The 26,602-nt window shown below is 36.0% G+C and overlaps 6 protein-coding genes and 1 long non-coding RNA gene across 9 annotated transcripts in view; 4 read left to right on the top strand and 3 right to left on the bottom strand.

Moving 5' to 3' along the window:
* Positions 1–963: 963 nt before the first annotated feature.
* On the top strand, positions 964–1,858 carry LOC116159762. 2 transcript variants are annotated; one of them, XM_031472837.1, is made up of 4 exons: positions 964–1,016; positions 1,106–1,426; positions 1,475–1,538; positions 1,588–1,858. In XM_031472837.1, the coding sequence occupies exons 2-4, from the start codon at positions 1,122–1,124 to the stop codon at positions 1,777–1,779; spliced, it is 561 nt and encodes a 186-aa protein (XP_031328697.1). In that variant the 5' UTR covers positions 964–1,016; positions 1,106–1,121; the 3' UTR covers positions 1,780–1,858. The 2 variants fall into 2 exon arrangements, with proteins under 2 accessions (XP_031328697.1, XP_031328696.1); XM_031472836.1 differs by having other exon boundaries at positions 972–1,426.
* Positions 1,859–2,488: 630 nt separating this feature from the next.
* LOC116159761 (structure-specific endonuclease subunit SLX4) lies at positions 2,489–5,063 on the top strand. The gene is made up of 4 exons (XM_031472835.1): positions 2,489–3,004; positions 3,052–4,382; positions 4,484–4,679; positions 4,727–5,063. Exons 1-4 carry the CDS (start codon positions 2,549–2,551, stop codon positions 4,820–4,822), a joined length of 2,079 nt encoding a protein of 692 aa, XP_031328695.1. The 5' UTR covers positions 2,489–2,548; the 3' UTR covers positions 4,823–5,063.
* Positions 5,064–5,765: 702 nt separating this feature from the next.
* On the bottom strand, positions 5,766–6,545 carry LOC116180143 (iron-sulfur cluster assembly scaffold protein IscU). The gene is made up of 2 exons (XM_031500008.1): positions 6,394–6,545; positions 5,766–6,333 (listed from the first exon to the last, which is right to left on the bottom strand). The coding sequence occupies exon 2, from the start codon at positions 6,328–6,330 to the stop codon at positions 5,851–5,853; it is 480 nt and encodes a 159-aa protein (XP_031355868.1). The 5' UTR covers positions 6,331–6,333; positions 6,394–6,545; the 3' UTR covers positions 5,766–5,850.
* Positions 6,546–8,618: 2,073 nt separating this feature from the next.
* LOC116159754 (protein nessun dorma-like) lies at positions 8,619–10,495 on the top strand. The gene is made up of 2 exons (XM_031472830.1): positions 8,619–10,154; positions 10,210–10,495. The coding sequence occupies exons 1-2, from the start codon at positions 8,737–8,739 to the stop codon at positions 10,373–10,375; spliced, it is 1,584 nt and encodes a 527-aa protein (XP_031328690.1). The 5' UTR covers positions 8,619–8,736; the 3' UTR covers positions 10,376–10,495.
* Positions 10,496–10,788: 293 nt separating this feature from the next.
* Positions 10,789–11,382, bottom strand: LOC116159756. Its single transcript, XR_004143045.1, has 2 exons — positions 11,068–11,382; positions 10,789–10,856 (listed from the first exon to the last, which is right to left on the bottom strand). It is a non-coding gene; the product is annotated as an uncharacterized LOC116159756 (long non-coding RNA).
* A 2,153-nt stretch (positions 11,383–13,535) lies between these two features.
* Positions 13,536–14,946, top strand: LOC116160281 (EP300-interacting inhibitor of differentiation 3-like). Its single transcript, XM_031473453.1, has 5 exons — positions 13,536–13,734; positions 13,778–14,007; positions 14,055–14,469; positions 14,521–14,633; positions 14,769–14,946. Exons 1-5 carry the CDS (start codon positions 13,638–13,640, stop codon positions 14,832–14,834), a joined length of 921 nt encoding a protein of 306 aa, XP_031329313.1. The 5' UTR covers positions 13,536–13,637; the 3' UTR covers positions 14,835–14,946.
* Positions 14,947–20,743: 5,797 nt separating this feature from the next.
* Positions 20,744–26,602, bottom strand: part of LOC116178345 (transient receptor potential cation channel trpm) — a 105,542-nt gene continuing 99,683 nt past the window's right edge. For both annotated transcript variants that reach the window (XM_031497817.1, XM_031497823.1), the window contains 2 exons: positions 23,402–23,737; positions 20,744–23,342 (listed from right to left, as the gene is read on the bottom strand). In XM_031497817.1, coding sequence (XP_031353677.1) covers positions 22,867–23,342; positions 23,402–23,737 — 812 coding nt within the window. In that variant the 3' untranslated portion in view covers positions 20,744–22,866. The remainder of the gene's footprint in view (positions 23,343–23,401; positions 23,738–26,602) is intronic.

Genomic DNA, 26,602 nt, shown 5'->3' with positions numbered 1-26,602 from the left:
AGATCCACGACAACCATTGTCGGAAACCTCGTTGCCACGGATTGCATGGTCGAGGTCGGTGACCTACTGCGGAAGTTACGAAACAGATTTATGAGAAGTCTAGTAAAAAGTCCTTAAGAAAATGCATTTACGTTCTGTTTGTAACTAACATTTCCAACAATGAAGGCTCCTTTAAACCCAAAGTACTGTATCTACAGATTCGGACAAGTTTGCCTACTTCTTATATATGAAATGATCAAGGTTTGCTTTTGAAGGCAAAGTTACTTAAGTTAGGCGAAATGGTGCCAAACTCTTTCGTTTAAAAATACCTTAGACTTCGTTTAAAAATACCTTAGACGCACCTTCTCTCTTCTTAAAAAAGTAGCCAAATTTGGGGTGAATCGGTACAAATTTGCATATTTTTTATGCTAAAGCTTCTTTAAACCCAAAGTACTGTACCTACGATTGCCGAGCGAGTCAATTCGGCATAGATTTGGCCAAAAATGTCTACTTCCTCATGTCCTTTTGTAGGCAAAGATAAGTAAAATTGTGCCGAATTCGCCTTCGGCTCGCTCAGCAATCGTAGATATTTCACCTTACTTTAAAATTACGTTTAGACACTTTTTCTTCTTAGAAAAGTAACCAAGTTTGTGCGGAATCGGTTCAAACCCGCCCAACTTTGCCTATTTTTTTATTAACAAAGCTCTAAAGGCCCAAATTACTGTACCTACGATTTCCGAGTGAGCCGATGGCGAGATCGGCACAGATTGTTCCAAGTTTACCTACTTCCTATACGAAATAAAGGTTTTCTTTTGAAGGTAATTGTGCCGAACTTGTCTTCGGTTCGCTGGGCAATCGTCGATACTTCAGATACTGGTTTCAATGATTGGGAAGCGGAAAATTCTTGAGATGCTTAAAACAGATTTTTAATAAAAGCATTTTCTAGATGTGACAAACATTTTTACAACCGCCTAAAATGAGAGAACCGGCAACGTTGCGAATTAAAATTTCTATTCGTTTGTTTGAATTGAAAAATTGTGAGCTATTTCCTGTAGTTTTTATTATTTATTTATAATTTATTTATAAGCGTAAACCCATTTTCAAAACTGTTAATTGTCCATTTCAGGTGGTCTCAAATCAAGATGACCGAAGATAAACCTGTTGACTACGATAAGATTTTGGAACTGTTGAAGGAAAAAGGAGTTCTTCACAATCAACAATGTGAAACAAAAGATACGGTGATTACAGTCTACCTAGAAACACTGAAAGAGTACTACACGATAAGGGAGAGTGTTCGATTGGAGGAACAACGTAAGCGAATGTTGCAAGCACAAATTGTCGAGCAAATATTGATTAATAAAGGCTTGTGCCATATTAATAATTTGCGTGTCGACCAACTTGCAAACTTACAAAAGGAGTTCATAGAGATGCAAATGTCGCAGATAATGTAATTCAATCGTGCAAATGCACTTTTAATAATTGTATTTGCTTCCAGCACCAAATATTCGGAACAATCGGAGTCTGTATTGCAAAAAATGCGGGAAACAGCCGATGAATTTGTAAGATCAATTTTAATTATTTCATTTAATTTTTATTCTTATTTTTAAGGACATTGCAAATTTGAATAAGAAAATAAAATGTCTTTTGCAACAGCACGAAGGACAGCTAGAAAAAATTAAGCAGCTGTCGGAAGAATTGGACGATAGAAAGAGGGGTCGTATCGTTTCTGTGGAAACAGGTGGTGAACTTCGTTCCTTAACTGATCTTACGGTGGCTCTGGAAAAAGAGATTCAATATTAATATGTATCTTTTAATATTTTGGATAATTTTGTTTTTTCTTTTTGTAATTACATGTTTCGAATAAATTTTGTTCATAATTTGTATTATGTATTATTGCTGCTACATTATTAAGAACATTAGTATAGCAGAGTCCAAATGCTTGCACATTTCTCACACTCTCTTTCCAATTGATCAAAATTTTTCTCCACATCCACATTTCCAAAAAGTTCATACTGTAACGTCGTTTCTTTATTTATTTATAATTACATAATTGACAATAATTTTGCAACAGTCTAAAAATGGATTAATTTATAACAGTGAATACAATTGATAACACAAGCGCATATAGGAACTGAACTCAAATACGCTACAATAAGGAGTCTCTCGAAAGGTCTCTAGCATGTATACTTGAGAAGGCCCCGGAAAGTTGCATCAATGGTTTTCAAAGCATTTATAAGGTCTTAACCAGCAAGCAAGAAGTAACAGAAGAACGCTTTTTAGAACTTTCCTACGAGATTATACCAGACTTTATACGTGGAAAAGCGCAAGAACATAGGAAAAGGCTCTTTCTAATCTTTGTTAGCCTCACCTACTTCTAAGGTCTTACTGTATTTTAAACGCGTTTCATAAGTAATGAAAGAATTAAATTCCCTCAGATGTTTGTATGTATAGTGTCTATTGATGACGCATCGTGTATGTGCTGCAATGGTAGGTTGGTAGCACTGTGGATGAGATCTAACCTCACTTTTTTGTAAATAAACAAGAATTTGGAAAAACTTTATGGATTTAAATGGAAAACTGCAGCATTTCAAATTATTTTAAAAGTAAACAAGATTGCGAAAATGTGACCCGCGACGAGGACTTAAATAGTAGCAGCGACTCCCCGTATAAAAACATTTTAACAAACATTCAAGTGGATTTGAACAGTAGCAATGAGGGGACAGATTTTAAAACCCCCAAGCACTTTAACAACCCGAAAAAAATACAACCTAAAGCCAAACCTTCGGTTACAACGAAGAAGTCGACGAAAAAGAAGCTTCACTTGCGTAGGCAACCGAGAATTAGCTCGTTTACTAACTGTGTTGAAACTGACACGAATCGGGAACATATGGATATGGCTATTGCGATGTCGAGATCTTTGCAAAATCAATGTGCCGACGGCAAATTCATGTTGGGTTTGGAACAGTTTGCGTTTAAACCGGGTGGAAGCAAGCTTTCAGTTGGAAATCGGCGACCTGTCTCAGAGGTACGCATTGTGTTAACGTTTTCATGTTCACTGCTTATGTATTACAGAGAAGGAAGGACAAGCCAAAGAAGTATATAACGCCTGTATTAATGTTGCGCACTCGAGAAGAACGCGAAGAAATCATTAACACTAAGATTTCCGATTTATTATTGTGCGATAAGCCGAGTGTACAGACTTTTTATGAAAGTGTAACTCTTGTCAGCAGTATGTTACAACGGTACTTTAAGCCTGACCGATCGCTTTTTAAAATGAGTGATCTCTTGTGTTGTGATTTTTACGTAGAGCATTTAAATCTGGATCCGAGTCGAATTAAATGTGGCTCACTGTTGAAAGATTGGCACAAAATTCCAGGACGGTCTGTGTCACCTGTTAATCGTCCTTTAGCTGATTCGCCTAATAAAACCGAGACTTGTATTAAAGATTTCAATAAAAAAGTTTGTACTTCGCCGGAACTGTTCGATTCTGATGATGACAACCTTTATTACATGCCTGCACGAAAGTCACCTGCCAATGGGGAAGAAAGCTCAGAATCGTTACTCACTCCAAGGAAATCAAACCTTCAACAAAATTCTATGATCAGTAATAGCAAAGAAGCGCCAGAGAGTAAACTTGAACACAAAGAGGAAGATTGTTTTGACCTAACACAATCGTCGAGTAGTGAAAGTAACACGAGTAACAAGGGTCAGTTACAAACTGGAATTTCTGATGTATTTCAAAATGTCTTGAATGTGGATGAAAGTGACTTATTGGACGGCGTGCATAATTTGGGCGAGACTTATAGGAATCGAAGTGTGCAATGGCCTAGGGATACCCTCGATGAGCTTTTCGATAATGAAATTAATCTATCTGCCTTCACCAGGAACCAGAACAGTCCTGTTTTCACCAATTCTTTTAAGTCGGAGGAAAGTATTGTCATTAGTGACGACGAAATTAATTATTCGTGCAATCACGGAGTGGGCGGTGTCTTAGAAGGGTCTCTATCATTTACGGAAAGCAATTCGGATCTCGGTCCCTTGGAAGAAAACGATGGGTTGAATGATACCATTTTGTACACGGTGCCAACTGCAAACGAATGCAACACACCGAAGTCGGAAATGATAATTAAGACAACCAATGTTACTCCTGGCGTCAATTATAACGAAATGGATACGCCAAAAATTACCAGGGAACTAGAAAAATTCGGTATAAAACCGTTAAAGCGGAAGCACGGTATAAAATTGTTAGACTACATTTACAACTCGACTCATCCGGTACTTAGCCATACTGATGTAGTTACTGCCAGGGAAGGTTTGGCAGAGAATGTCACAAAGAAAAGGAAAACAGTTACATGTAAAAGGGCTCTTATTGCCGAAAAACTTAGCATAAATGAAGATTTTGGGTAAGTACTACTATAATATAACACAAAGAGTGCATATGTCTTCATTCTTTCTCTTCAATATAGAAGTGGAAGTTTGTGTCTATTTTCTTCATTTTTTTCAGAGAAGGTGAAGAACTAATCTTTGAAAAAACCCACTCGAAAAGGATAGCGTCATGTCAGATACCTCTGCACATCGTATGGCACAATTTAGTGGCGTCAGATCCAAATCTTCAGAAAAGTATTCTACTCTACGAACCGCTCAATTTACAGCTTTTGTATAAAACTCTAAAAATGCACGGGTATAAGTTTCACATTCAGGTAACTACAAAGTGACGAATGCTTAAATGCAACGTTTTTTTTTGCAGGATTTGTTAACTTTTTTAGATAAAAAATGCATCACCATTCGAACAGAACAACACTCGAGAAATCGACAAAAACACTCAAAGGGAAAAACGATCTAGTCAATTTGCTATCATTAGAAAATATTTTTATTGTATATAAGTATATTTAGTTATGTTTTTAAAGTAACTGTTTATATAATTTTAATAATAATTAATCATTTTACTACTCATTATAATTTTTTTAAATAAACATTTCAACCAATGTAACAGGTCGCTTTAGGTATTTAAGATTGTTTGTTAAATTCACAAAATTGCTGATATAGGAAATTTTATACGTGTACCACTTCATAGTGAAAGAGAACCGAGCTTATATTCGAGAAATAAAGTGCTTTAACATAAGAAATCGGTGTTCAAGTAGATAAACGTCACAGTGTTGCCACAATCTCACAGACATCAAAAGTTAAGGCTCCGTTTTGCCAATATCCGAGCATGTGTTGAAAATGCGGTATTTGTATTGGTTAAGATGGCGCGCTTTCAAAAGGACTTGGAATCCGAAAAAGGGGGGTTGTTTCGAATTTGGATTGGGCGACGTATTTGAGTAAAAATTTGGTGGGAGAGCGGGATTATTACTTATTGCATCCATAAACTAATACTTCTAAACCAGAATAAAACAAGCATATACAAAATTAATAGCACCATTTCATATTAAAAAATAGTGATATTTATATTTTTGAAATCAGAAAAAAATGCTCTATCAAATGACACAAAAAGTAAAAATGACTTTCATAAGAAAAACAAACATCAGGATGTGGAAGGCACCAGATAACTATACGTTAAGGGTATCCCAGTTGTGCTTAGACAAAACAAATCATGAATTTTTCTATAACTGAATATTTTGGGTAGTCTCAAAATGCTTGGAAACATACAGTTTCAAATTAAAAATATTTCCATAGACATGGAAATTTCCATTTCCAGTTGTCGAAATTTTTCCAGTCTCGTCCCTAAACATTTGTATCACTTTTAAATTGATATTAAACAAATCGACTTTAATGAAAGATCAACATGAGGGCTAAGGTTTATTTAGGTTTTCAATTACATTCTATAATATGCACTATACCTACAATATCTACATCACAACCTGAAACACATCAAGCAGCGCTCTTCACATCTGCCGCCTCACCATTTTTTTGCTTAATACGATAATCGGACAGCGCCGCTTTTATCGCATCCTCCGCCAACATCGAACAGTGCAACTTGACGGGCGGCAAAGAGAGCTCTTTGGCGATGTCCGTATTTTTCAGTTTCAAAGCTTGATCCACTGTTTTTCCCTTAACCCATTCCGTCGCCAGCGAGCTACTCGCGATTGCCGATCCGCAACCGAACGTTTTAAACTTGGCGTCGACAATTTTACCGTTTTCGTCGACTTTGATTTGCAACTTCATGACGTCGCCGCAAGCCGGAGCGCCTACTAGGCCGGTTCCGACGTTAACGTCGCCCTTGTCTAATGAGCCAACATTGCGGGGATTTTCGTAATGATCGATTACATTGGGGTGATAACAGGCTGTCAAAGCTTTCAAGGGCTGCTGCGTAATTTTCAACAAATTGCTTGTACAGGCGTTTAACGCCATAATCTAAAAAGAAATTTATCGGTTGCTGCTGAGGGGCACTTTTAAATCCATTTTATTACTTACCGAGTTTTCTTTGGCTACTGTTTTTAAAAATGTGTAGAATGACCACTTTGCTTTACTACTGCGAACTGTCACTTGACTTGTAATTTGGAACGTCAAAACCAAACGTCAAAACAAATGAGATAGAATAATAAAAATAATAAGAAGAACAGAAGTAGAAAATATCTTCCTCAATGGTCGCATTCATTTATTATTAACACGCATTTTTCCGTAAGCTGAGTTCATACCATATACATATGAGAAAATGAGGATGGTGTTTATTCACAAGGTTCTACTCATAACTACCTTCACAAGAACATTTTAATTTATGCACTTAAGAGCCACGTCCGACTCAATTTTCCTTAAAGGGCAGTTGAAAATGTGCAATTTCATCATTCATGTAGGATTTGTAGAGCAATTGTACTTTAATGATCCAGTATCTGGAATTTTGGGGCGTAGACTCCAAATCAATTCGTACTTTTTCGATTAGACTTCTCAATCAAAAGTTATAGACTAGAAACCAATTTCGAAAGAAAATTCAAAAGGCTGTAACTTTTGAACTAGGAGCCCAATCTTGGAATTGTTTGAAATTATGGATTCTACAGGCCACATTCTATAAGAAAATGTTTTTTCCCGGTCGATATGAGACAATTTTTTTTATCTGGTATCTGGAATTGTCTTTTGAGTATGCAATTGGTGCATTTGCGCCATCTCTTTGGTAATCCCTATACTTTTCCTTATTATTTTCTTTTAATAGTTGAACAAGTTCCAATGAGATGTCGCCACGTCCGTAACCACCTTCATAAGTACATTTTAATTTATGCACTTAATAGCCACGTCCGACTCAATTTTCCTTAAAGGGCAGTTGAAAATGTGCAATTTCATGTAGGATTTGTAGAGCAATTGCACTTCAATGAACCAGTATCTGGAATTGTCTTTTGTGTATGCAATTGGTACATTTGCGCCATCTCTTTTGTAATCCCTATACTTTTCCAAAATAATTTCTTGTAATAGTTGAACTAGTTCCAAAATCACAACAGCAATTTCTACTGAACAATTCAATGGCCATGCATTCTCTCCCGTTCATTTAAAGTTACTTTTTAAGTTTCCATATTCTTTTACCTATTTTCCCAGTCGACGAGCATAGATAAAAACATAAAATTGCTCGGCCGACGGCCAGTGATCCACGTTCCAACGAACAAATCGTAGGGGGATTGTATTTTCCGATGAGTTCGATAAAAAATCCACCAAAATTTACAGTGCTTTCGAACTAGTGCAAACCTTTTAAGCTGGAGAAATTCTAAGAGAATTCCCAAACCCGTTTTGTTCAAGATTTTTAAGAAGACGTTTTTAAAAGCATTTTCTAGAGAAGATTGGAAAAGATAGTATACCTTCCAGAGAAGCCCTTAAGGACCCAAAATGCCCTCTCACTAACTGACAGACTTACAGTCTACTTTGGTTGTAAAAAAGTTCTGCTATACCAAAAAGTCAAATTTTTCAATTTAATTATTGCTCACTTCTAACGCCTAAACTAAATTTCAAAATAACGGAATTCGAGCTACAATTATTAATATTTATTAACGAGCGCAAATAAGCGAGTTTATGATTATGGACTTTCTGTCCGCCCGTCTGTCTGTGTACATGCGATTATTTGCGAATGGTTTCGAATGTTCCAATTCAGTTTATGCAATCATGTAATAAAACTGATTTTTGAAGTGAAACTTCTTTAGGCAACGTAGGGTAAGTCGAATAGTACGAGCGCCAACGGCCACGGTCACGGCAATAGTGAAACGCGAATGAGTGTAGAGCGCACGGATTCCCCCACTCCTCACGCCCGCACGTTGGAAGTGGGAGCACGAGGGGAATCTTTCTGAAATGAGGACGGTTCAATTGACGTGCTAATTAGTTTACCGTTCTTAATCAATTGACCTACATTTATATGAGATTCGTTTGCATTTCAAACTAGGGATGTTTTACTTCTGTCGTGTGTAATGCCTATGCACAGTTTTTTTTAAATTCAAAATTTTGTTTTTTTAAATATGGCGATACATTAAAAAAGTAGTTTTTGAATAACTTAATGTGCAATTGTTTTTGGTCTTTGCTAATTTAATCAATTTCGTAGTTGCAATAATAATAAAAATAGCTATAGTGCTGATTTCCCTTTGAGCACATTGTATAAATATCGTCGGACACCCTGTATGTTCAAAAACTCTGAAAGTTAGTAAAGTTGGTAGCACTGATCACAAACAAAACAAAAAAATTCAAATTCTTAGAAAAAGTAACTGTCTTGTGCTCTTGTCTTTTCATTTGGGATTTTCTTCATTTGTTGTCTTAGTTTATTCATCACGTTTAACGTTATTTTCAAAAATGAATCCTGTGATAACATTCAATAAGAGCTATGAACATAGGCTGCAAGAATATACAGAGATTTTAACAGACCCTCACCATAAACTTGTTCACTCCTCCCAAGTGCACAAAAAATGGTCAATTTACGCGGAATTGGCTATCCAGGTATCTGGATGGTATGCCATTTGGAAGATACCGAGGCTTATATGCGAACAACTTAAAATTGAATTCCCGATAACTGTATTTGTGCATGTGGTAGATGTCCATTACGAGAAACTGGCAGCTACCGTTAAAGTTCTTGCAGATGATGGCGACACAAATTTGTCAGGTAGACATTTTATCGTTCCACTAATCGAACTATGGCCGACCAAAAAACAAGATCCATCTCACCAGCCAGGTCTTTCCTCGACCGCCGACTGCCTGGATAGTTTACGAGTGTTTTATCTTTACATCTTTATGCCGTGGGATTTAGAAGAGGACGATTCCATAAATTGGGTTCGCGAGCATTTGGAATCACGTCTACGTTTGTTTTACGAAATATCCACTAATAACATTCCGAAGCATACCGCTGTACATATAAATAACTTGATAACTGAGGCGCGGCATTTACATAAACGACGGTGCGTGGAAGACGATGCGAAATATCGCGTGCGTATGATGCAAATCCGGAACGAAGTGGAGTTTCTTGAGAATCCCCTCTTGCGGCTTGCCCTGCTTAAACGGCGGGAGCGATTGGTACCGAAACGTAAAGGTAACGAGCCGGCTCACGTTGTGGTACTACCCCAGGGCAAAGTGGACGATTACATCACGTTTCTTAACCATGTCAAGCCCCACGTCGGCGCAACGAACGTCCGCTACAAACCCTCGTTAAACACAGCCTTAATCGATGGGGCCACCGACGATGTCATTTTACTCAGCAACTGCAGGCATAGCTTTAAAGAATTGTACGCCCTGCAGAACGGCGGGGTGTTAAAAGGTCTGTTCGGGAGAGACGACACGGTCGTATTCTCGCCGCAGGAAATCAACATGTTGGACTGCTGTGGCACTTGCACCTTCGAAAATCTAACGATAGAAGTACAAGCCGCTCAATGCGGCTTACTCGTTCGGCAAGGCACGGTTACCTTGAAGAATTGTAAATTCGTTAATGCCGTCAAGTCCCATACGTGCGACGGTATTATTGTCTCCCCTGGTGCAATATTAAACGTAATCGACTGTGATATTGTCGGCTTCGAGAGAGCCATCATTGCAAATTTTCTCTCCAAAGTACATGTGACCAATACGAAGATAGAAAATGCCCGTTTCGGTTTGACAATTTACGATAACAGCACCGTTAAATTGGATTCGTGCCACTTCAGAAACTGCTGTGATTTTGCTGTAGGAGTAGAGACTCGTAACGAATTAGAAGATTGTCCCAATGGCAACTTTGACATGTTAAAAATGTATGTCCTTAAAGTATCCGAAAAATACATTGATGATTCAATTGTTTTTTTGCAGGTTTCCGTTTGTCACCATTAAGAATGTTACGGGAGAAGGTAATGGCGCTGATTGTAATATCAATTCTGTTGGAGAGATAGACTTGATACAAGATCTTTTAAATGCTCAATCAGATGACGATTCAAGCGATGAGACGCTTGACACAACTATAGTGAAGTTGAAATAAAGGGTCTTAAGTTGATCAATTTCTTTGAATTATAAATTAATGTTAAGTTTAGAAATTTGTTATTTATGTTTACATTGTTTATAAACGTGGGGATTTCAATTAAAAGGTTCATTAAATTTCTCCTGCCCTCTCGATTTTTTCCCTCAAGGAATTCACGTTCAGTTTAGACTGTGGAAAACATCCTTTACCACTAAATTTTTTTTAGTGAGCAACAAAATTTCTATTTATAACCTAATTCCTAGTAAACAGACTAAAAATAACAGGTTACACATCAGGTTGGCTAAACAATTTACTGAAACCAGACTGCGGCTGAGAAGTCGTCACTTTTTCGTCAGCTTTCTGTTGAAGCTTCAAAAGTACCTGTAGCATCGCAGGATCATAGCCGACTTTATGAGAAGCTATGTGCTCTTTTAATGAATCGGGATAATCAAATTTACCGTTCTCCGCATCTTTGCCAAGTTTCCTCGCTTCACTCCACGACCTGAAAAGATTCTACATTTTATCCAACACTTAATTTGGCATTAGCCACTGCCGCAAAATAAATAAGGTAAGTAACATTGCGAAGGTACTGCAATGAATTTGGTAGTGGCATCATGCCGTGTATTAAAAATCCGGAGGTGCAATTTGTTACATAATGTACTAAATACAAGCAAAATTTCACCTCCAGTTGAAATAAATGAAAAGAAAATTACAAATAAAGCCATCCACATATCGCACTTAAACCAAGAAAGCCCAAAGAATAATAGTGTCGTTGTCTGTAGAATGGAGTTCCTTTGGTGCGTCTAGGCTTTCTGAGACTTTGGTCAATATTTCTATCACTCATAATGTAAATAAATTATGTATAATCACTTCGAATTCGAAGGTGTAGTTTATAATTTTTTTGAGGTTATAACTAACATTAAGCTGTCCTATGTACAGTGTACGGCAAAATACAGGACATGCCTGGTGTAGCAGTAACCACAACTTTTAAACACTCGTTATGTGATTTCAATTCAATGAGATTAGGTCACGATCACCTGGCATTTCGGGTTCCGGAACGCCCTGTCCCAAAGCTGAGGTTACTGAATATAATTTTGATCGCAATCAATTTCCAAAATGGCGACCATTTAAATATTTAGGTACAATACCTATTTTTACTTTTCAACTATTTAAGTGGCCACCATTATAGATTTCCAAAAAACGCTACGTTTCCCAGCTACAAGCTCTTAAAGGTAAGCAATTTTCAAAAAACTCACGTTTTCGGTGGAGCTTTTGCTCTAGCTCCTTACAGTGGCGTATTTACGGAGGGGAAGGGGATATATCCCCCCCCCCCAGAAGAATTGAGTTATCGTCAAAGCTATTAGGTATTTAGGTAATACTCCGCTATCCGCTCCGCCCACTTTAAAATAAAGGCAATAATATATAGGTATATATAGAGAGCAATTTTGGTTTTGGTTAAAGTCTAAAGTCACTAAAATCTAAATATTCTGTAGTATTCAGTATTCACTATTCAGTGACTGATCAGTGTTGGCAGTCAACGATTTGGCTATTCGGCATCGATCGGCAATTCGCTACATTGATGCCCAAAATAACAAATAGGTATCAGGTACTTAGTACTGCTACTGAGGTGAGGTACCTGCGTCTTGCCTTTCACGAAATGACGAAAATTAGAATTTTAAATTTTAAAAACAGGAATTTTTTTGCCCATAACTTTTGATTGAGACGCCTAATCGAAAAAGTACGAATCGTTTTGGATTCTACGCACCCAAATTAATAAGAAAACGTTTTTTCCCGAGAAATTTTGGTGTAGTCGATTTTTGGTAAAAAAACGAAGGTTGTGCACTGCCTTTTTTTTTGCCCAGAAAAAAAATTGTCTCAGATGGACCGGAAATATTTTCTTATAGAATGTGGCCTGTAGAATCCATAATTTCAAACAGTTCCAAGATCGGACTACTAGATCAAAAGTTACAGCCCTTTGAATTTTTTGTCGAAATTGGTTTTTTGCCCATAAATATACCTATTATTCAAAGTTTTCGTTGACTAATTAAAGCAAAAGCAATAAAGGGGCCTGTCAGCAGTAAGAATTAAAATACCGTTCTAATCTAATCTTTTTCGCCTGTACAATAATAAATATATAATGACTACCAGCATCAGCAACCTGCAACCCATCAATTTCTATTTCTTACCCCCTCCCCCCTTCTAGTACGCACTGGGTGACTGTATGTGCCACGAACTTGTTTAATCCCTCCACAGAATAAATTTCTACGTACGCCACTGGCTCATTACCTGTGAAACTTCGAGATACCCTCAGAGATGATAACGGTATCAAATATGTCATTCTGCATTGCGGTTAAACCTACGAGTAATTTATTTTTTACTCGTAGGGTTAAACCAAGTAAATTTCAAGAACACAGATTCAAAGCACACCAAAAATATAAAAACACAAATAGGATAATGTAAAGAAATGCAAAGATTATTACCTGCATTAAAAAAACACAAAATATCAACAAACATTTATGGATAGACGCGTTCACCACCGCCATTCAAGACAGATCCAACCCATAGAATAACATCCAAACGTAACACCGTTCGTGCCAATGAATAATGGATTTTTTTTGTTCTTGTAAGTCTAATGTGTAATAATAAAGTTTTCTCCAATGTAATACATATGTAACTATAATTATTTTATTTATATACAAAAAAAGGTATAAAAAAATTACCATATGTAGGCGATGGCCTACGCCCTACGGCGTATCTGATGGCCGTTAATTATGAATTTAAAAAAACATAAAAAAGCATTTATTGAAAACTTACAAGAAATATTAATACATGTCATTCGGAATAGTTTTATGTATCTCAAGCCCTACTGCCCGTTTCGTCGTCGCATTTCGCCTACAACTACATCTGCACCGTCAACACATACTTCATTATTTAAAAAATGGTGGCCATTTTAATCTTCTAAGCTGGCCGCCATTTTGTAAAAAATGGAGTCAGTGTATTTTAAACATGAAATGCAAATACGAAATTTATTCATCGCTATCATGAATTTTGGCTGAATGCCTGGTCCAGTGTTAATGGGGGATTTTCAGAATAAAATGCATAAAGAATCATTTATATCGCAGTTTCTAGAAGTTCAAAATTGACCTTAGTAGTTCAAATGTTCACTGGTAGTTGCAGATCCACTGTTATTTTTTTTTTTAGGTTAACCCGCCGTTTACCCAAGTATTAACTATTGTGCATTATCACAATATTAATTAACTAACATTTGCTTATAATTCCTATTATGTCATCCAGTCAGGAGAATAATGGCGACTCAAAAAAACAGTCCCACATACGAAAACAAGGCTACCGTGAATTGCTACACAGGATTGAATCGATAGGTATTACGTTCCTTCGTCACACCCAAATAACGCTCTTTTTCAGAGGAAAACGAGGGCACCGGACTGAATACCATAAAAGATTTAGGGGAAGTTTTACACGAGGTAAAGCAAATTGACGATCAGTGCCCGTTTGTTAATCGCGTCGAGTTTCTCGATGAAACTCTACTGCAGCACGTCGTTTTATCCACTGCGGGCGGTCTTTTGGTGAAGTGCATCGAGAACGTTGACATTTTCACATCGACGTATGAGCCGACGGAATTCGCTTCGAAAATTGTAGGTTCACAATCGCTTAAATCATTGTTATTCACTTTTACCAACAGATAGATGAGATAAAAGAAACGGAGAACTTCAAACCATCTGATTTGTTGAATCTCTTAGACGACGCCCGTAAAACCATCCCTAGTGTATCCGACTACTCATTTTTGTATGGCACTTTCGATCCGACGAAACTTCCCGAGCCGAAACAGAAAAAAGAACGAAGCAAACGCGAGGCGCAGGAAAGTGTGCAAAAAACACAACTGGAAAGAGTTCACAATTTACAAAAGGACGAAGAAGGCGTGGACGATACTGTTAACTTTATAGCGAACGTGCTTTCTTTGAAATATAAAGAAAACAACAATAACCCAATCGCTTACTTTGATTTTGTGATCGACTCTGAAGATTTCGGGGCCACAATCGAAAATATCTTTTACACTTCGTTTTTAGTTCGCGATGGTAAAGCTAAATTGAATAGTGGTATGATAATTAACAGTTTTTGTTTAAATAAATTTCTATGTGTGTTTGTAGAAGGCAACATTCCATTTATTGAGCCAGTTCGCAAAAGTAATCTGAAGGCATTTAGGGGTTCAGGGGGTAAAAATTCCCAAATGATTCCATCAATTACTATGGATGATTGGGAGGTAAAATCATTATTTCTTTTTTACTGATAATGTTCATCTTTTTTTTAATTGGCATCTATCAATTAGTAATAATTAATTGACATCTGTCAAATCAGTACTACTTAAAAGATTCAGTCTGATTTAAAAATTTGTTAGATGCTGAGAACCAAGGAGGGACTGATAGAAGCTCGCAGAAAACTTTTGCAGTCCAAAACAACGTGACATTGGTCAAGCACTAAAATCCATCTAAGTGCATTTAAATTAGCAATAAACATTTTATATTTTGTGTTATAAAATCATTTTATGTAATAGAGGACTGTGTACTTTTGACTTATTACTTTTTTAATTAAGTTTTTAAGTCTTGGGCTGCAGTTCAGGGCCCTAGAATTCTAAGAACAGTCAATCTACATTGCAGACTTTGGACAGTAAAATGATAATGGAGAACACACCACCGTCTAATTTAAAAGTACACATGTACAAAAAATGGGCCAATAAAACAGCCAAAAGAATTTTAGAACATTTAATCTTTTTCACGTTTTTTTTTTCAAATACCGCCCCATAGGTTCAATCTGACATTCATCCCTTAGCTTGTTCAGGGCCACACCGTCTATAAAGGAGGAGATTCCAAAACGCAACTAGATAATGTAGATGCAACAAAACGTTTTTTGTAAGAGCCACTCCATTTGAATAAAAGAAATTAATTATTTAACATATTTTGAAAGAGAATGGGACTTCTGATCCAAATATACCTTATTAATGCTATATGTGCAGTGGCGTATGCGTAGCGCATTGCAGGTAGGTATTTGAATACTTGGAGAAGTATTCGAATACTTAACCTTCCTTTTTTACCAAAAATTGACTACTCCAAAATTTCTCGGGAAAACAATTTTTCTTATTAATTTTGGTGCGTAGAATCCAAAACGATTCGTACTTTTTCGATTAGACCTCTCAATAAAAAATTATTGACAAAAAACCAATTTTGAAAAAAATTCAAAGGGCTGTAACTTTTGATCTAGCAGCCCAACCTTGGAATTGTTTGAAATTATGGATTCTACAGGCCACATTCTATAAGAAAATGTTTTTTCCCGGTCGATCTGAGACAATTTTTTTAAATCTGGTATCTGGAATTCTTTTGTCTATGCAATTGGTACATTTGCGCCATCTCTTTGGTAATCCCTATACTTTTCCTTATTATTTTCTTGTAATAGTTGAACCAGTTCCAATGAGATGTCGCCACGTACGAAACTACATTCAAAATAACATTTTAATTTATGCACTTAATAGCCACGTCCGACTCAATTTTCCTTAAAGGGCAGTTGAAAATGTGCAATTTTATGTAGGATTTGTAGAGCAATTGTACTTCAATGATCCAGTATTTGGAATTGTCTTTTGTGCATGCAATTGGTACATTTGCGCCATCTCTTTGGTAATCCCTATACTTTTCCAAATTAATAGATAGACTAGAAACCAATTTCGAAAGAAAATTCAAAAGGCTGTAACTTTTGATCTAGCAGCCCAATCTTGCAACTGTTTGAAATTATGGATTCTACAGGCCACATTCTATGAGAAAATGTTTTTTCGCGGTCGATCTGAGACAATTTTTTTTCGGGCCTCAAAAAAAGGCAGTGTATAACCTTCCTTTTTTACCAAAAATCGACTACACCAAAATTTCTCGGGAAAACACTTTTTCGTATTAATTTTGGTGCGTAGAATCCAAAACAATTCGTACTTTTTCGATTAGACTTCTCAATCAAAAGTTATAGACTAGAACCAATTTCGAAAGAAAATTCAAAAGGCTGTAACTTTTGATCTAGCAGCCCAATCTTGGAACTGTTTGAAATTATGGCCACATTCTATAAGAAAATGTTTTTTCCTGGTCAATCTGAGACAATTTTTTTTTCGAGCCAAAAAAAAGGCAGTGTACAACCTTCCTTTTTTTACCAAAAATCGACTACACCAAAATTTCTCGGGAAAACACTTGTTCTTATTAATTTGGGTGCGTAGAATCCAAAACAATTCGTACTTTTTCGATTAGACCTCTCAATTAAGTTATGGACAAAAAACAAATTTCGAAAAAAAATAAGTAAGAATTTTATAATATGAATACCAGGTAATCACATAAATAAATGCATAAAATTAGACAACCCTTCAAAATATGCACTTTCAAATTCATATCTTCAGGGCATTAAACCAAAGAAAATAAAAAAATTATAGGTGGATTTGTTATTTTTTTCCATAAGCAAATTTCCAAAAATAAATAGTTAATTGCTAGGTTAATTGAAATACGAGCCCTAACACATAAATGTTCGGACATCTAGCATTTTTAAAATAAAACCGAAAAAAAAATGAAACCAGTCCAATGTCAATAAAGCCGCAGATATCTTATATAGAAATATGTATTATAAGTAGAGTGATCATAATTTTTCAACAAGAAAAAAGTACATTTATAATTTATAAGGGAATGCACTGCTAAAGCTAATACTCTAGGAAATTTTTCTGGTCACAATTTTACGAATCTAATCAAACAGTAAGAAAACAAAGTTTTTTTTAATCAAACATAGGTACATAAATTGTGTCTTTATATGTATATATAAATTTTAAAAGTTAATTTTCCTCCGACGTTCCTGCCTGAACATTTTGATCATCATTTTGGTACCAGTCGTACTTTTTGGAACCATGAATTTACTTCAGAAGTTGCGGTTTACTCTTTAAGAACTGAAACATTTCATCGACAGGTTGCTGCACAATGGATCAAAATCCAACTAAGCAATACGCCAAAGCATTTATGATCAAAGACATGCAAGATTATATTTCGTTTGGACAAAAACTATGACTTAATTTTGTGTAATTAAGAAAAAGAGTACATTTAGGTGTACTTGATAAATCGTAAAGGACAATAGGACAGCGTTTCAAAAGAAAGTACTGTCCTACTAAAAAAAGTACATATGGCCACCATAATTATAAGTTTATTGTTTATGTTTAATACCAAAATAGTTATTTACATATGAGTATGGTAAATCAAGGTTTACGTTAACGAATGAGATATTTACTGCCGAAGCGTAGCTGAGGCAGGAATTTCGAAACGAGTAACGTTAACTGATTTAACATACAAATAATGTAAAACATTTTATTTCATACTGCTCTTTTTTTAATTAAAATGCCATACAATTTTTGATTAGAATGTGCACGCGTTCAAATGAAAGTAAAAGTCGATCACTTGATTTGTTTGATCTGACAGTTGTTTGACACATTAATTATAGGTTTAGATGGATGTCAGTTGATGTTGCTAGGCAACATTTCCAGTCTGGTAAAATACGATTTACCAGACTCAAATCAGTCTGGGAAAGCGGCGATTACTAGATAGTATGAAATAAAACAATTTTTTTAATGCTCTCACAACATGAAAATGGGAAAACCAGCGAAATTAACTGACACATAAATGTTCGGACACCAATATATAATGTTTGGACACAACATATATTTGATAGTTTGATCTAGGTAACAGGATAAAAACCAAAAAAATTATAATTTTTATAACTTGTCAGCACACTTTGACATTTTGTTAAAAGAAAAATGCCACATGGCAAAGCAACATGGAAAGAAATTCGACAATTAATAGTAAAATGGGTTCATAAGGGAAAATCCTTTAGGACCATAGGTCAGGAATTCAATTTGCCCATGTCCACGGTGGTAGATATTGTAACAAAGTATATGGGAAAACAGCATCAATCGAAGTTGAAGGAAACAACACAGGAAGACGACCAACAGTTACCCCTAGAATGCAGAAAGCACTGATAACCATTTGCAAATCTGGACGAAGAGACACAGTACGGAATCTTACGGTAAAATGGAACGAAGTAACAAATGCTCATCTTTCTACCTAAACCTGTCGAAGGTGGATCCACAAATCAGGTTTAGATTTTTATAAAGTAAGTTGATCTTTAGATTAAAATGATTGAGCATTAGAAAATACTTTTTTAAATAGGCGAAAGAAAAACATCTTTAAAACACAAAAATAATAAAGAAGAGGTTGGATTGTGTTCGGGAACGGCCGGCGTGGTCTTACCAAGACTAGTAAAAATCATTTTTAGTAATGAATCTCGATTTGATATCAATGTAGGCGATAATCGAGAAAGAGTTATAGAACGGAAACAAGGCGTTTCACAAAGATTGCTTAAAACGTTCTGTAAAATTCACCAGTGGTGTAACGGTGTGGGGCAGTATGTCTGCAAATGGGCTGGGACAATTGCACTTACAAATGGTAATGTTTATGCTCAGAAATATCCATCAGCAATTTTAGAACAAAGTTGATTACCTTCACTTGCGACATCACCTGATGCAGACTTTGTTTTTCAACAAGACGGAGCATCATGTCACAGGAAAAAACGACTAAGAAATGGTTACAAGACCACAATAATAGTGTTTAGAGGTGCCCTCAAACAATCCAGATCTCAATGTCATTAAGACAGTGTGACAAAATGAAGCAGCGTTTGCGTATTCATCCGCAACGCAATATTGCTTCTTTGAGTGAAGTTACAAGAGATTTGGGATACCTTTGGCATCGATCAATGTAAAGCTCTTGTGACGACCATGCCTACACGAATCCAAGATGTTAATAAAGCCAAAGGGGATGTAACTCATTGTTAAGGGGTGGTGTCCGAACATTTTTATGTCACTTTAAATTCTAATTTTATGGTGTTTTGTGTTATTTGACAGTTGAAATTAATTAATTTTGCAACAAAATATAAAATTACAGTTACTAAATATGTTTAATTTATAACTGTAGTAAGAAAAAAAAATAAATAAAAATACAATGATTTTTAAGTTACAACATTGTAAAATTTTGAGTGTCCGAACATTTATGTGTTAGGGCTCGTATTTGGCGATATAAGAAAAATTAAAATCAAAATTATTTCAAATATATACAATACTTGATTGATTTTTCCAAAAAAAACTTGTTACTTTACGAACACTATTATATAGTTATCAGTCGTGCCATTCTTATACATTCACCACAACATTCCACTTTCCGATTACTCAACCAAACGGCAGTTGTATAGTCGCCTCTTACGACACGCAGCGCCCTCTGCGGTAAGGGGTATTCTTTCCCGCCCCTACACGGGAAAGTCAGTTTTAAAATTACAAAACTAATGTAAGAAAAATACCATAAAATCAGCCTAAATACTGCCCATGGATCATAGCTATCCAATGCAAGGACCATAAGATGGAGAAGTAAGTTCTGCATATTTTGTCACATCCGTTGCCGCCTACGATTTCGGTATTTTACACCAGAATTATTCAAATATGGCAAGGTGTGCTGTGAGGCTTTGATTGGCCAACGGGTCGGCGCGACTCAAGCCGAGGACAGGGTTTGTCAGCCGAGCGGCGACTTGTTTGTCTTTGTTTACGCATGCGCACATTTGATGTTTACAATATGCAATATGTTTGGCTTTTCTAGAAGAAAAAAATGACATGCGCACTTCGCGATAGATTGTTAGAAAATTGTGTTTTCGTCAGTTATGTGTTCGTTTAAGTTCATGTTAAATTACCAAAAAAACTTTAAATTTCAACGAATTTGTGTTGTTTTTATTGGGGTTAAGAATTTTTTTTGTTTCAATTTAGGGGGAGAAATGTTAATTTACGTCGTTTGAACGATATCTAAATTTGTTTAAATAGCCGTTTCATTACGTTAAGGAAAGATATGAGACATTTATTTATTTAAATATTTTAAAGAAATAATAAGTAAGTGGAATCGAAGATGGGAAAAGAGAGGAAAATGTTTAAGATATTTTATAAAAATAATCTTGAATGACATTTAAAAATGAAATAAAAATTATTATAATATATAATAAATAATTATATAATATAAAATATTAATAAATATTACGGAATCGAAAGATTACCTGATACCAATCAATTTAAAAACCCAAAAAAAATTCCTTTGTGTGTAGCTTAAAGGGTTCATTTTTTCATTATTTTATTTATTTTTATATATTTTATTTATTAAATTATATATTTATTATTATTTGAAGAAGTTATAAGGGAGTAGGAGGTGTAAAAAGGAGATGAAGATCAACAATTCTGCGCTAAAACAGGGAAAGTGAGGTGGTCTGTTATGGACAAGGTCCAAATAACAGATTTAAAATCATCATTGCTTTATTTCTTCAATACATATCACTTTTTATACCAAAAGTTGTTTTACAATTTTACATAAAGATATAAAATGGTGGTTCTGTTTTGGTCATTGGTAAAAATCATTCACGAAATTGTATAACTTGCACTGTGTTCTTTATTGAATTTCCATTCGGTTTGCTGAATGCGATTTGTGATACGATATAGGATACAATTCATAGAGCTAATTTACGATTAACAATTTAATGTATGTTTTTTACACTCAACGACTATCCTTGTGTATATAGGCAGTTAATTTGTTCTATATTAGTTGGTATTAGATGATATGACACATTTTCACTGCAAGTATGAGAACAGAAAAATGAATTGATCATCGATGAGCTGTGTGAGTTTGAGATTTTGTAACAATTAGATAATATTGCTGTAGACACTGCTTAAAGCTAAGTACAAAGAGAAAGAAATTTAACTAATTCAATTGCCTTGGTGCTCCGATAGTTCCTATTGAGCATCAATTCCAATTTTTTTATTTACAATTACCTAATTCACTCGAGGCTGATTTTTTGAAGATGAACCAACAAATATAAAAATCAGCCTTTAAAGACTAGTCACTAGATATATATTGTCAGTTGTTTTTAAAAAATATACCTACAATATAAAATTAATTTATGTTTTTTTAATACTTTAATCTAAAAAATTTGATTCGTTACCATTTATCGATATAAGAGATAGATTATAAAGTGATATTTACTTACAGTATTAGAAAAATAAGTTATGACTTAAAATATCTACAAGCATCTGATAGTTTTATAATAATCAGTTTGTAAATTCTACTTCGACGATTAACAGTTATTGTGTGACTGGATATGATAATATGAAGGGTTATTGTTACAAAAATACCCAATAGCCATATTCACAACTGTATACAATTTTGATTTGGATATGTCACAATAGTACACGCCATTTAAGTTGACTTGCATAATACTCAAATTGTTTTAGAGTTTCTTAAAGTACAATTTAAGTAACTCTTTACAAGGGTTATATTAAGTACAGAATCCCGTTCGTCAAATGCTAGTTATTTAAGACTGTTTTTTTGATTTTTGCCAGATAAATCAAAAAAGGCAAGGCAAAACATGGAAGTGAATAAAGTAGAAAGTATGAGCATTCATAACAAAGCCCGTGCCCCTGCTAAACATTAAGCTGGGGTTCAAATCATATCAAAATAATAATGATCTCTCCGCCATATGGAGCTGCAACGCCCTAATCAAAATCACCAACAAATTATTGTAAAAACAAGACTGGAGAAAAAGGTTGTATGATAAAGAACACGAAAATAATGCACAAAGCATTTTTTACTTTTTACTTTTTTTGATTTCATTTGCCTGAATAAATAAAATTCCAAATGCAATTGCCATGCCTACCTGCAACTGGCCCAAAATCAAGAAAAAAAATGGAAAAATGTGATGGACATAACCAAATGTCTTATCATCTTTCAGACCTACCTTAATTAGGCTCTTGATTAAGTCAAATGACCCAAAATGTTTTTATAATTGGTCACAGCGTTTAATTGCTAAAAACATAAAATAAACTAAAAAACATAAGTACCTATGTTTTCTCAAAATAAAAAAAGTTCCGATATAAACAGATCTGTTAATATAGTTCCAGTCCATTGGGTCCCAAGTTAACCACCACCTATTGTTTAAAAAGCAAAACAAATGCGCACTATTTTATTATCTCGCAGTTTAACAGCAGAAACCTTTTTATACTTTAGTTAAGCCATTTTTTGGCTATTAAAATAATTATATGTCAATTTGTATATCTTCTTGTAAAAATCTTGTTCTGATGTATTTACACATGTTAATTTTTGTTTATCCTAATGTTTAAAAAGTTAATCATAAAATAAAATTATTGAGTTTTTGATATGTAAATAAATATTTCATCACAGAGCAACGGCTTTATAAGCATGTAGATTATTAAAGTGTCCTTTAGACACTTTTAGTAGTATATGAATATGGCTTTCTTTCTATATTACCAAAATGAGATTATAGTTTTTACATCGCGAACTACGGTCTACGTTATTGTAGGTAACTCAATACCTAATAAATGAGCAAACTGAGATAGAAACCTAACACATCGTTTCTGATTGCATATGAAGACTACCCTTACTGTCGGCCTTTTTCAGATCTTCTCTCTGAAACGGTAACTGAGAAGAATCAATTACAATGGAGGGCCTTTGTGGTAACTGATTTATGAGAGGAGCAGCCTCACTTAAAGTGTTAGAATCGCAGGAATCTTGGCGCAAGGTCTCATTTTGACCGGACGTCGATGGACCGTCCTCCGGAAGCGGAACACCGGCTATGTCGTCTTCGATCGCGCTCGAACGTCTTAAAGCTCTCAAAGGCAGAGGGGTACGGTAAAGTTCGCAGGTTTCGCGAACCACCGTCAGCATGCCCGGATTCGGTACGTCGTCCTCGATGTACCTTCTTTGTATGAGATTTTCCATTAGCATGTAGTCGCTTTCTTCGGCGTCGCGAAGGTGCTCTTTCTCGATATGTAACGCTATTTCAGGATTGGACATTTCAGACGTGTGACGTCTTCGTGCTGTTACGACAATTAAATTAAAAAATGATTGAGACGCAAGTTTTAATTAGCTTTCTTACACGGTAAGGCGGTGGCGTTTTGCCCGGGGCGCGGCGGCGATAGAAGGTTCGGCGTTCTCGGCGGACTTAATAATCCGCAGACGGTTTCGAGTTCGTCCGTTATGCTGGTGTATTCCGTATGCATGGCCATTAGCATACTACGAGCGTTGTTTTGTCCCGCAGTGGTCGGTGGTATAACTGTGATCGTCGGTTCCGCAAACGTGACGCTCCGTTCCACTGTACCTGCGCGCATCGGTAGGTTGGCCAATACTGAATGCTCGCTGTTGTCGGGTTCTGAATGTGTCTGTGAAAATTGGCGGACGGCAAGAACTGGGCGACTGCCGTGTAAAGAGTCTCCTGAAAAGTATAAAATAATATTATAGGACTTGCATGTAATGTAACGGGTACAAACACAAACAACAGAAGAAAAGAGAAGAACGAAATAAAAATGAAGAAGGGCAACATCAAAATTATCATATTACGGAATGCAGCGGGGGTAGCATATGAAAGATATAGAGGGAAGGCAACAGAAGGGTAAAAAGAGGGGTAAACAGGTATAACTTTAACCGAAAACACTTTTGTTTTGACATCACCAATGGATATATTTCAGTCGCCCTTTGTGAGTACCCTCTTCCGACAATCCGTTCTTGAGGTATAATGGAATATACCCGACCACGATAAAGCGTCGACGAGGAGGGCTATGGTTGGTAGAAATTAATCCCTTTCGTTGAGACCTTTCATTAGAGTACCATGAAGGCCAACAAACCCGCACTTTGATAAGAGGGCAGAAAGAAGGGCAGTAGTTGGTAGAAAACGGTTCCTTTCGATGAGACCTTTAATTAGAATACACTGAGATAAAATTAATTTTTAACCCCCCTGTCGCTCACTGATCTCGAAAAAGAGTCGCACGGGAAAGTTATAGTTTGTACAAACCAATTTATTTCGATGAGACCTTTCATTAGAATACCATGAAGGGTAGAACATGTGCCCCCCCCCCCAATTTTCTAAACTTTAACTTGGCACCACTAAAGGCATGCGTATTCAAAAACTGAGACCAATTGGTTGTCGTATGTAGAAGTTATGCACGTTTTACTTTCAAAAAGAGCATCTTCGGAAATAATTCGTGGGGGGGGGGGGGCTACCTACTGCAAAAAATTCCAGGACTCCAGGACCATTCCCCTAGAAGTAGTTCGAAACTGCAGAAGTGGGTCCGGACGGACGGACGGACAAAACGCAAACAATGGCACATTCTTAAAAAATGCGCTAAAAAATGGGATAATAGAATGGCAAGGATGGCACCTCTAAAAAGCATTATGCGGGTCACTCTGTAATTGGGCGCAAGAGAGGGATAATAAATAAGTAAATAAATATACAACAGAAAAGCAATGAAGGACTTAAAAAATAAAACAAAAAATATGGTAGATGAAAGGGTGGAGGAGGGGCTAATATTAGGGGGAGATTTTAATGTCAGAACAGGAATTAAAAGAAAATGGGTAGAGATAGGAAGAGGAACACAAGATAGAAAATCAAGAGATAAAAAGTGCAACAAAGAGGGAAAAGTGTTACTGGAGTTACTAGAAAAGAGTTTAATATGGAGGCAAATAAGGACAGGCAATCCATATGTATGAGAGGAAGAGGAAAATCAGTAATTGTTCCACAAAAGTACATTAAAAAATGGAGAAAGGTTTTCGCCCTAAGGGCTAAAGCGAATAATTTTAGTGCATTTTTCATGTATTGATCTGTACTTCTCAAAAAGTCATAGCTATGTGCGCTATGATGAATTTAAGGTACGAACAAGGATAGAATCGAATCACCAAGCGATGGAATTGAGTCTAAAAGGGAAGATATGGAGTTGGATAAACGGAGAGTAGAGGAACAAGGAGAAGAAATTAGAAGGAGTATCTAGGATAAGTGGTGGGAGAGAGAGCGCGCACAGGAGAGAGAAATAGATATACAGAAATGATACGGAGAAAGAAAGAAGAGGGGAAATACAGGAGAAAGAGGCGAAAGAACAGAAAAAAAGTACAAAAGAAAATGTAAAGAAAAAAAGATGAAGATTACGAAGAGCAAATCAGGGAACTAAAACAGAAAGGGATTTTTGCAAAGTGATAAACAGAAGAAAAATGAAAAATAGAAGAAGGTATGGAAAGGAGGGGGGTTTATCCGTAGAATGGAAGGACGGAGGCAATAGTGCAAATTTTCAAAAGAGGCGACAAAGACTATGAGCAAAATTATAGGGGAATCACGAAAATGACGAAGGCGTACTGAATAAAAGATTAAAAAGAGCAATGAAAGAAATGAGGATGTTGGAGGAAACACAAATGGGCTTCAGAAAAGGGGAAGGAAAGATCGACTGTATATTTGTATTACGCAGATGGGTGGAACAGGAATTGGAAAAAAGGGGCGGAGAATATACAGAATCAGGCATATAGAGAGAAAAGATTAAGGGTACTTATTTTATTTTTTTAAATTTATTTATTTGCCTTTATTTTTGAGTGGGCGGGGCTTCAGCCAAGGCTGCTCTACCAACCCACCCCACTATACATTTACAAATATCCATGCACGAACCCGGATTCGAACAAGGGACCCTTAGCACCACAGTCCAGTTTCAACTGAACTGAGCCACATGGGCCGGCAAGGGTAATGAATTGAATAAAAACGATAAGTCTATACAATCAATAATGCCTATTATTATTATTATCATTAGTTTACTAAGCTCGGGATGGTTTCGTTGGTGAGCAACGCGCAATAAACCATTGTTTCCATGGGCTATTTCTTAGGCCCGCTTGTACAACGTCAGTATAAACTTCAGTTAAGTTTAACTGACAGATTTCAGAAATACGATTGGTCAACTTGTGAAATATTAGCCAATCAAATCCTTTAATCCACAATTTGATTATAAACTGAAGTTTAAACATTGCACAACTGGGCCTTAATGATTTTTGATAGTGAACTAATGATAATGTTTGCATAAACCCACCATTAAAATAAAAGGAGAAGAGTCTGAAGTGTTTTGGACACGGGGACAGGAATGCCCACTTATTTAATGAATGGAGAGGTATTGGGAAAGGAAAGGAATGGTGTTAAATGTAGAAAATCAGAGATGATAAGATTTGGGAAAGAGGGGAGAGGGGCGAAAGGGAAAGAGAGATAGACTGGAAAGGGCAAATGCGCAAATAAGAGAACTAAGAAATAAGGGAGCGGTGATGATGAGAGGTGTGG

Source organism: Photinus pyralis, unplaced genomic scaffold (genome assembly GCF_008802855.1).
Source record: "Photinus pyralis isolate 1611_PpyrPB1 unplaced genomic scaffold, Ppyr1.3 Ppyr1.4_LG1, whole genome shotgun sequence".
Classification (NCBI taxonomy): domain Eukaryota; kingdom Metazoa; phylum Arthropoda; class Insecta; order Coleoptera; family Lampyridae; genus Photinus; species Photinus pyralis.
The sequence above is the reverse complement of the archived record's forward strand: the minus strand, read 5'-3'. Positions and strand labels throughout refer to the sequence as shown.

Coding starts and splice junctions, on each gene's coding strand:
- LOC116159762 (XM_031472837.1), top strand. CDS start 1,122: ATGACCGAAGATAAACCTGTTGACTACGATAAGATTTTGGAACTGTTG. Junction 1,427..1,474: donor ATGCAAATGTCGCAGATAAT/GTAATTCAATCG, acceptor ATTTGCTTCCAG/CACCAAATATTCGGAACAAT. Junction 1,539..1,587: donor GGGAAACAGCCGATGAATTT/GTAAGATCAATT, acceptor CTTATTTTTAAG/GACATTGCAAATTTGAATAA.
- LOC116159761 (XM_031472835.1), top strand. CDS start 2,549: ATGGAAAACTGCAGCATTTCAAATTATTTTAAAAGTAAACAAGATTGC. Junction 4,383..4,483: donor AGCATAAATGAAGATTTTGG/GTAAGTACTACT, acceptor CATTTTTTTCAG/AGAAGGTGAAGAACTAATCT. Junction 4,680..4,726: donor GGTATAAGTTTCACATTCAG/GTAACTACAAAG, acceptor TTTTTTTTGCAG/GATTTGTTAACTTTTTTAGA.
- LOC116180143 (XM_031500008.1), bottom strand. CDS start 6,330: ATGGCGTTAAACGCCTGTACAAGCAATTTGTTGAAAATTACGCAGCAG.
- LOC116159754 (XM_031472830.1), top strand. CDS start 8,737: ATGAATCCTGTGATAACATTCAATAAGAGCTATGAACATAGGCTGCAA. Junction 10,155..10,209: donor AACTTTGACATGTTAAAAAT/GTATGTCCTTAA, acceptor GTTTTTTTGCAG/GTTTCCGTTTGTCACCATTA.
- LOC116160281 (XM_031473453.1), top strand. CDS start 13,638: ATGTCATCCAGTCAGGAGAATAATGGCGACTCAAAAAAACAGTCCCAC. Junction 13,735..13,777: donor ACACAGGATTGAATCGATAG/GTATTACGTTCC, acceptor GCTCTTTTTCAG/AGGAAAACGAGGGCACCGGA. Junction 14,634..14,768: donor TTACTATGGATGATTGGGAG/GTAAAATCATTA, acceptor AAAATTTGTTAG/ATGCTGAGAACCAAGGAGGG.